Below are 11,090 nucleotides of genomic sequence, written 5' to 3' on the forward strand. Positions count from 1 at the left end.
TTTGGCACGTCATGTCAATTGTATCGCGTTGCGGACGGTGTACCAAAATAATAATAATAATAATAATAATGAAAACTGACGAGTTTCTATATATTTCATCACCGTATATGTCAGCGCGTACTCAATCATAGTTTTGACGACGAATATTTTTTTTTTTTTTTTTAATAAAATGAAGTAGTCCATTAGTGGCGTATCCATAAAACAGTATACTATACCCTGGGGTTAATACATTTGTAACACAGTTGAACTGATGTATAGTACTTAGATAACTATATAGTATAGTATATACGTGCCTATAATATTTATTTACGCTGTACTTACAGTTACACGCTCATCATCATAAATATAATATTATAACGTACGTCGTGTTACCTACTGCGTGTGTGTACTTAAGTTTATTTTGCTTTTGTTTTTGGCAAAAAAGGTTACAATGGTTTTTATTACATCCTCGGAGAATATGGTAATAAATCCACTGTCGGTTTATCCGATCGAGATCGATCACACGTCTGCTGCGTATCATAATGCATATTATACGACGTAGGTACATGATTTACATACCTATACACATGTTACGCTATAGACACTATTATATTGGTACGCAATTATGTACGTGGGATGTCGTCGAAGGTAAAGTTATTAAAAGTGCTCTAAAGTAGACTATATTATAACGTTATAACACGGTCTATGTAATACATTCACGGATGACCGAGATGCGTGTGGCGGTTCGCTTGACGCTAATTATGGTTTGGGATAATTTGGCACCGACGTTTTTCCGGAGGCCCATTCCCCGCGTATAGTGTGCTGCGCATACATGATATATTATTATATACGACAGTCGGTTACCGTCATTTTCGAACAAACTGATGCACGAGCTACCGACAATGGCATACCATCTTGGTAATGTACATAATTAAGGAATTCTAGATGGCTGTCTTCTGAAAGGGACGAATATGGTGATAAAGTGTGAGAGAGGCAATAATATAGGAATGAGAAATAGATATAGAAATGTCTACTACAAATATGTGTAGCTGAAGCTCTGTATAGTATGCTACTAGATATTGTAATAAATTGTGACCAGTATCTTAAAATATATACGACGCAAAATACATAAAATGATGGACGATACTCTGCATTTTTTTTTTTAGGGATATGGAAAGATAAAAAAAATACACATACCTACTCGGATGTTTCAAAAAACACAAAATATAGCGAAATCAGTGTGAAAAATACATTAGATATTTATGTAAAAATTGTTGTTAAATATAAAAATGAATACCAAATTTATCTTAAATTGGTGTCACATAATTGTTGAATCTTTATATATATATATAAATTAAATTATATTGTAATTAGTTCTAAACCAAAAAAGTGATATTACAGGTTATGTTCCGTGGATCGGTAAAACTTTAGTTCATTTTTTTCTATTAATAAAGATGTTAAATAACAATAATATAATAATGATAAAATAAACAATATTGTAATAATAACACTCATAAATATGAAAAAAATCATTTTTAAAAATATTCCCAGGGGTTTGGGGATTAAGAGTGTAGTCCAGAACCTTTCTCATTCTCCATAAATACAATCATTGTACATATTATTATAAAAGTATTACATACCTTTTATGAATCAATACTCTTATGTTCATATGATTTGTCCTAATCTTCGATTTTATTTTTTATACGTAATTTTTATTATAATTTGGCCGGACATAAACATTTTTTTCTTTTCGGCAAGATATGTCAAACAATTTATTATTTCTACTACTTATACACATTATAGTATAAAACTATAAACATATAGTAAAATATTACTATATATTAAATTAATACAATATTTTATAAGAAATGGATCAGAATAGTGTACAAACCTTTTCTAAGTCATTAGTCTTGTTATCATATATCAAGCAAGTCTATTAATTATAGCTTATATATAAATATTTATTAATTTATTATTATATTAATTGTAATATTTTTATAATATATTTGAAGATAATGTCTTGCGTAGACTTTATATAGATATTATATTCTGACTAACAACTCTGCATCCCCATATTTATACAAGCTTATTATAATAAAAAAACGGCAGTAAAGTATACAATATATATAATACTCATGTGTTAAAAGATTTCAATTTTATTTGAGAGACTGTGGTTATGAAAACTTACACTCTTAAACCCCTGTGCTACCATCGGTGTAATCATACACTAATTATTAAATTATTTTTCTGCATGACTTTATAATACTTGATACAAAATCAATGATTAGTTATGCACATCAACGAAATATTCTATACAAAAATAAATGACATAGACAGTTTTAATTGTTAAGAGTTATCGATGGCATATATTAACTTTTGTTCGAATCGATAAATAATACTGTATCATACAGAGTAATATTATCAGATTTATTTTAAGTTTTTGGCTAAGTGTGAGTCTTAAAAACAGGTTCATGGCCTAAATGGATTATGTAAAAAGTAGCAATATGAGTATATATTAATAATGTCATTATTAAAAGGGAGTTAAAAATGAGGATAGATAAATTCTACTTTGACTGAGTTTATAAATATTATTATACTTATTCACATACCTATATGTTACTAATCTTAAACAAATTCTATAAATTATCACTAATTATTGCACACGCGATCGTTTTCACCCAATGTAATAAATTGCGAAGCGACATCCGTTATAATTCGAAATGTTTGTAATTTAAATATAAATGTATATAATGTGAATATTATTTTTCTTTAAAAGCTCTAACGTTTGTGAAAATATTGTATTTAGATAATTTAAAACCATTATTACACCACACATTTGTACTGAATGTTTAACTTTAAAAGAATCACTCTATAATATTATAATATATGATATACTACAATAGATAATGATGAATAAAAATGTTTTCTCTTTGAACTTTTGAAACCCTTAATATAATATATAAATTTATACTGTATTAAAATAATGAATAATTATTATCATATTACACAATGTTATAGATATTATATATTTATATTATTAAAATGATTAAGTTTAAAATAATATAATTTGAGTGTGCAATTATGGTTAATCAACTTTTAATCGACTTATACTAATATTATGTAAATCACAGTCACATGGCAAATGTATTAGATTCTTTCCCGAGTGAACTTTACATATGTTTGTACTATATACTGTATATAACTCATATACGTTCGTGCATGTCGTGCATGCGTGCAGCTTAAGGTTCGCATGCCAAGTTGGTCCAGAGGATAAAAAATGAATAACTCAGTGGTCTGACAAAATTGAACCCAATCAATTTCACGGCGTGGAGAAAGATTATTCGGATAGCGCCCATCGCAAGTCACAACTGATATTTTGGTATAAATATTCGGTCAGAGCTCTTTTAATAATAATAATAATAATATACTGTGTATTTTACACAGAATATTTACAGTACAGAAGTTTTTTTTATTTAAAACATCTAAAATTATTTGGAAATTTTATACTTATTTTGTTTATTATATTTTTGAGAAAGAGAATGTTAACTTTAGACATTTAAATGAAAACCTGAACTTTTTTTTTTGCAAACTTAATGTAAATACATGTTTTTAATAAATGTTAGTGATTGGACAATATAAACTAATGCAAAACTCTATCCATGAGATCATGCATACCTATGCATTTAAAGTTTTAAAGACATTCGGTACGACTTGGAACACATAAATATGACAAATCCTATAATCAAATTATTGAAAATCAATGGAATAATTTGTTCAAATCGGCGATAATAATCAATAACGTATTTAATGTTTGAAAATTAGATAAAAATATATATTTACGTTCACATACTTGTATACTTACTTCATTGGAGTTGTATTGATAATTTCTTTTATTATATAAAATTATGACTATAAGTAGCATTTTAAGACTTTAAATTATCAAAATAGCATTAGACACCGTAAATATATATAAATTATCAAAATTAAATTTCTTATATAACATCAGGAAAGTATGAAACAAATGTAAATCTTACTTTTGATGTTCTATGAGTTATCAAAAAAAAAAAAAAAAAAATGCATTTGCAAGAACTTTTTATCCCTGTTTATAACTAATGATGTCACGTAAGTTTAATGTACAATTATTATAACGTTAGCAATGTATAAACATAGATCATAAGATCTATGATATTATAAGTATCAAATATGTTCATTACGGGAAATCGTTCAACCACCACACAACCAAAAATCGAATTTTTATTTTCAACGCACAGTGACGTCCACAAAAATATTGGATTATAATTAATAATATTTCACACATCATATCACTATTCCCTATTATTCTGTCCTATCAGTGTGTAATGTAACATGAACATTGAGGGATGTAGCGTTTATCATAATAATAATGGCATTATTATTCTTAAATCGAAAACTCATAAATATATAAAAACAGTAATATTTTCTGAATTTCTATATAGATAAATATAGATATATCTACATTTTTTTTTTAATAGTTACATACTCTATGGTTCCTGTATTTGATTTAAGTATATAGGTATGTTAAGCTTAAAAGGTTTAATTTGTTCTACCACTGTATCGAATATATTATTATTGATGTAATACCATTTATCATCGATTTGCTATATTTATCATATGGTATATTATATAATTATTGTGATTATAAGTTTAGAGTATACACTATACAGTATATCTATTTTTGAAGTAACTAAATAGATACCTACCGTTAATTTTCTTCCAGCGATATCAAAGTTGACCTATCCGATGTTTTAAAATACATAGTGTTTCAAAAATCTTCATCCGATTATGAACTGATATAGTTCGACAACGGTTTATCGTGGGTTAATGACAAATGCATTAATGGAAAGGTTAGATAACCAAGTTTATTTTAAGCTATCTAGTTCATACATTTGGCCCCGTAATGGCTGTGGATTGGGCATAAATGTATGCTGGGGCCATAGTAGAAAGGTTGCTGATCATATCTTGTGTCACGGCATTAACAGCATTTTTGATTCTGATTTTAAGCTCTTCCAAATTTTTAGGAAATTGTGGTACATAAACTTTCTCTTTTACGTAACCCCATAAAAAAATCCCACACTGAGTGGTTAAGGGAACGTGGTGGCCAGGGATGAATCACCAAATCGTCGTTTTCTTTACGCCCAATCCACCGCTATTAAGGTGCCAAATTTATCGGCCATAGCCATTTTCCTCCAAAAACAAGATACTGTTTTCCTCCACTATCCATTTTCCTCCCAAAAAAATGTCAAAAATTATTACTTTTTTTTTTTTTTTTTTGATGTTCCAATGTCCATTGTAAGAAAACAGTATCTCGTTTTTTGGAGGGGAATAAACCCGCCCAATTTATCAACTAGATAAATTAAAATAAACTTGGTTATTTAACCTTTCCATTAATACATTAGCCATCAACCTGCGATAAGCCGTTGCCGAACTATCTCATTTCGTAATCGGGTGAAGACTTTTAAAACACCGTGTATAAAAAAATACGTTTGTAAGTCGATTTTGTGATGTGAATCCATATTCGTAATTATTGAAGGAAAATATTATTACCTATGTGAAGTACACATATTTGGAATTCGGTCAGAATTTTAATGAAAAATTTTCAAGCAGTATACAGTATAAATACATTTTTAAAATTCTGCATTCATGAGGAACAGCATTTAACTCTAACTTGGATTTTACGAAAAACACTTATTATTATGGGGTGGTAAAAAATATCCAATTATTTTAAATTACGTTTCATTGGAAACTAATTTGTCACATACGAGTTATAGAACTTCTCCGCATATTTCCATAATAATAGATCAAAAATTACTTGTTGAAACAAATGTGGTTTTAACTAGAACCTGAAACCTTCAGAGTAAACAAAGCTTTATAAAACTTCAATCAATTTTGAAAAAACCACTTCTTTTTCCACTTTAAACTTTAGTGCATTACATTATTATTATATGTATACTTATTATACCTACGATGTTGTTGTATTATTATAAAAATTGATTTAAAGTCTTTCGCATTGGTTGTTGAATTAATAATTTTATGCTTATATATTGTTTACGAGTTTTTGCTAAACAATAATTACTTATTGACTGTATATAGTGAATATAATATTATTAATATTATTACTATATTTATATTCAATTTTATCGGGTCGTTAAAAACTTTAGTAGTGAAAATCTCTTTATGCTAAAATGAATAATTATTAAAGCTTTAGGTATTAGATTACTGTGAATAAAAATACTTCATCATTAAAAAAAAAAAAAAAAAAAAAACAGAAAAATAGTTAAAAAAAAAAAATATAAAATGGTACACATAAAACAATTAAAAACTAATTTTTTTGTATAACTGGATGTACACACATTTTTAGAAGAAATTGCATGAACAGTTTTAGTAATTTAAAACTTTTGTAGTAAAATTAAATATCAAAATTTATATTTTAACAAAGAAAGCAAAGAAATAAAAAAAGATAAAAAAAAATTAATTGATTATAAGTATATATTATGATGTGTTATTATTAAAAAATACAAAATGAGTCAAACAGCTATTCAAAGGAAAAGTAAAATCATTAACTACGGATAAATAACATATTTATTATTAACTATAGATATAGTCATATTATAGAGAAAATTTTTGGCACTACTCTAAGTTTTTATACTATATAGACAATTTACAAGAATTGAATACTGAAGAAAAATCACACGGGCCCGATTAAACCGGATATAGACTTAATATTTTTAATTTCAAAAATCATGATAATTACTTGTATTTTTGTTAACCATCTGGTAATTTATTATGTACATCACCTCACTCGGTTAAATTAATCTAACCACACAATATTCCAAATGAACAAAAAATAGTTTTTTTTTAGAGACGGTTTTGATTATTTTCGTAAAGCTTTTCCAGTAGAAGCACTGCCCCAACCAATCCCACCACTAATCAGCGGGTTCGTTGTTAATGAGGTCACTCAGGATCTATACTCGTCTGGAACTATACGATATTAGCGGTCACACATCACTCACCTATGGTGGTGATGACGGACAGCGAGTAGAGGAACGATCCGGAAAACGACCAACGGGTCATCTGCTTGTTGGGACCCTCGTAGCTGAAGTTGCGGACCGCCTCGATGACGTGGCTCTGGAAGGACCGGAGGTGCACCTGAACTTCTTGCTTCCACTCGTCTTCGCAGTACGCGTTGCAGCACACCATGTCCCAGATCCGGTCGGCCGTGCCGCTGCGGTTCGCGCCCACCCGGTCGATGACGGCGATCGCGTTGCCGGGCGCGCCCTCGATGACGATGAATATGAACGCGCCGGCGATCGTGTAACCCACCACCAGACAAATGATGCCGATGTTGCTGAACAGGAACGCTATGAACTGCCGCAGGTAGTCCTTGCACTGTTGCGTCCACGTCTTTTTCCGCTTGTTGTAGTACCGCCGGCCGCTCCGTTTTCTTTCCATGCCTGCGTCGCACAACCGCAGTCGCGGTCACCCCACCGGCAGCGGTCCGGTCCGACGACGGCGCGACCGCTGCGGTCGCGGCTACGCGTGGTTCATACCACACGCGACCGGCCGCATGCACCACGCTGTATAATACGCACTGCACTCGCCACGTTCCGCGCACTACGCACCACGCACCACGCACCACGCAACACGCACCACGTTTCACGCACCACGCGTTACGCAACACGGTTTGTCAATTGGGGGCGCGCGCACAACACGACTCTCGGTCATCCGCGTACGGTTACGTGTGCGTTTTTGTCGCCGGCCGGCGCGCGCGCGCGCGTCCGCGTCTGCCGTCGACGCGACTCGGATCCCCCGACGGACGCGTCGGACCCCCCACCCTCCCCCCCCGGCGCCGCTCGCGCGAGCGTAGGCCTATTAATAGAAGCGTTTCTATGCTCACTGGACCGCCGAACGCAGCCGCCGGGGACCAGTCTCGAATTAGACTCCGACGACGACGACTGCATAATAATAATATATACAATATGGCGTACAACGGTCGCCGACGACGGACAATATACTCGCACGTGCGTGCACGACGCCGTGGTGAATACGCGTGTTTTCGTCGTCGTATTTTTACTCGGCCTCCGAGACCATAATATCGTTTCTGATATTTCATAGAAAACTATACTGTGATCTAATGCTATAAAGAATTCGAGACAAGTGCCGGATTTATAGCAATGATATATGGTTGTGGGGGGGGGGGGGGTAGCGGTACAATGCGCCGGGCGGCCGAGAAGCCGAGTCAAACCGGATGCACTAGATTTTCTTACTTTTTATAACGACGAGGAATTAAGAAGTATACATTTAGAATATTGAATAATGGTCGAAAAAAAAATTGTTTTAAGAAATTACCCATGCCCGTTTGTTTTAAGCGGGCGTGAACACAAGCTTATCCCTATTTGTGATTCGATTTAAACGAACGCACGAATCAAAAGCTAATCTATACCTAGTTAAAACTTTAAAATCCGCCTACATTTTAATTAAATACTTAACAAATTATCAGCATATGAGACTTTTACAATATTGGTATAATATTATTGTTGTTATTAACAAACGGTCGATGTCTCAGTCCATTGTCAATTCTTTACCCTCCTCCCCCTATTACCAACACGTGTTTAAGAGCGTCAACGATATCATTATTATTTTGTTTTTGTTTTTGTTTTTTTTTTTTAATCCTTCTGAGATGGACTGAAATACGATATACGACATTATAAGATGCGTTGTCTCTATTCAAACGGAATACCTACGATTTATAATCATACGTCGAGTCAACCCAGCCCAAATTAAATGATAATATATTCATATAGGAGCCATACATGTCAACATTGTCAACAAATAGTGGTCTTAACGGATAACACGTTTCGTATTTTTAGTAAAATCAATGTTTTATTCTCGTATGACTGTGTCAATACAATACACACCATGTGGTAAAAGCTTACATGCATCCCATCAACTATAATATATTATTAAAGGATAATATTTTTTATTTTCGTGTTATACTATTAAGTCGCTTTATAATCGTACATTGCTATGTATTTTTTATCGTCTATTAATAAAACATAAATTCAAGATTCATATTATTTATTATAATATAGGTACAATAGTAGTAGATTATAATTTGTACCTACCTATTTTGTATTCAATTACACCTGTCGCATGGTTGTTGTATCAATATTGTGTTAAATAGAAACATTACATTTTTGTTCAACTTGAAATGTGTTAGAAACAAAATACGTAATCAATCGTAGAGTTTTTTACTAAAAACTATTTTTACATTTTATTTACGCTCAGTATGTTTGGTAAAAATTCCCATACTCATTATATCCATGTTTATAATCGTTTCCCGAATGCTTCTCATTTATTTAATTTATTGACGCATTTCAATTTTACGAGTTTTTTCCCTAAAATGAACTCATAGAAATCTATTTCTCATACTTCTAAAATAAATCTGAAGACTATTATTACACGTCGGAAAAATTACGAGTACATACAAATCAAATCTAAGCACATCACATTAAGTACAGTATAGGTACTTTTCCTTATGGCTAACAATTTTAAATTTAAAAACGTTTTCAATACTTTATTCGATGGACTAAAAAATCATTTTATATTTGTAGAGCTAAATTCTGAAAATTAATTGTTCGTGAAACTCGATCCCTTTCTTTCTCTCTGACCCCTCTAACCGTTTTTTTTTTTTTTAATCGGATAATAATTATTAGTTGAAAACGAGCAAGAATCCGTCTAATATGTTTTCGTGGTATTTTCCGCTCAGTTTATTCTACATAATTATAAAAAAAAAAAAAACGGATTATAAAGACGGCTTTCCCGATTTTTTCGAACGATTGTTTTTATTGTTATGAATAATATTTTTTATTTATAGTCAAACCCTTACAGTATATATCATTAGGTGTACATTTAAAAGTAAACTGCTGGCTGCTGCTGATATTTTAGGGACCAACTTTATTATGTGTCCCTGTAATGGTTATAATGTATTATTATAATACACATATTATCTTATTTCATGTATATGCTATGTTCAACTTATATTTAGTCATTACAAATTCGTATAATTGATTATTTTCGGTATTCATGAAATATTCTATCTTAGGATTTTGGCAATACGTAATAGAATTTTGAGAGTGTTAGTCATTTTTGTTCTTATCATTACATTAAATATTTTATGCATAGCTATATTGCTTGAATTTTTTTTTTTTTTATAAAATTAAAAAATTTGTTCGTTTAGTTATAATAATTTTAAAAATAAACTCAATAATTTCACCATATTATGTCAATAATAGTTTTACTTAACTATATTTATGTTTTATAAATGTAGCTATACTTTTCTTGCCCGAGAGATCTCGATTCTATGTTCCTTCTATCTCTTTATCCCTGAGCACGAGCAGATAATATTATTACCATTCACCATATTATGTTATGGTTCATTATACAAGTATGAAATATTTCTGTTAAATGGTTTGATTCATTTAGAAGAACGATGTTGATGCTATAAAACTTTTGATTTATCTATAGTCATTATACCCTAGTGATTCCTATTTTAGAATATGGTTCTATCGTTTGGGAACCACAAACAGATGGGTGATAGGCTTACCATTATAACAACATGAATGAGTCTAATTAAAGTTCTTTAGTTTTGGTAAAGTTACATTTCAGAAATAGTATGGTGACCCCGTAACTACTGACTGATCCAACAAAACATGATCGTATATAAACATAATGTAATATATAACTATCGCCAGAGGCAAGTCACTCACATTTCTCAAGTATTTTCCTAAATGTTGGTTGAAAACTTTAACTTTGCTCTCGCTATACCATTAGTGACGACAGTGTAAAATTTTATATTCCCATTTAGGATTCATAGTAAAATAATATTAATAATGAAATAAACATTTGAATTGTCACAAGTAATCTATTCACTAGATAATTATTTATTTAACACCGATTCAACACTTATAAATACATTTAAAAGTTTTAGTCACATATTATATACTTCGTATTTATAATTTTTATAAATTGTTTTTAAATTTTAGCAGAAGGTACTATATATTGATTTGTACTCG

At 31.0% G+C, this 11,090-nt stretch overlaps 1 protein-coding gene across 1 annotated transcript in view; it reads right to left on the minus strand.

Annotated features, from left to right (window-relative positions):
- LOC114129776 (TWiK family of potassium channels protein 7-like) overlaps positions 1 to 7,792 on the minus strand; it is an 85,278-nt gene extending 77,486 nt beyond the window's left edge. The window contains exon 1 of the mRNA XM_027994608.2: positions 7,029 to 7,792. Coding sequence (XP_027850409.1) covers positions 7,029 to 7,467 — 439 coding nt within the window. The 5' untranslated portion in view covers positions 7,468 to 7,792. The remainder of the gene's footprint in view (positions 1 to 7,028) is intronic.
- Between the last annotated feature and the right edge of the window lie 3,298 nt (positions 7,793 to 11,090).

The sequence above is a fragment of the Aphis gossypii genome, chromosome 2 (genome assembly GCF_020184175.1).
Source record: "Aphis gossypii isolate Hap1 chromosome 2, ASM2018417v2, whole genome shotgun sequence".
Taxonomy (NCBI): Eukaryota; Metazoa; Arthropoda; class Insecta; order Hemiptera; family Aphididae; genus Aphis; species Aphis gossypii.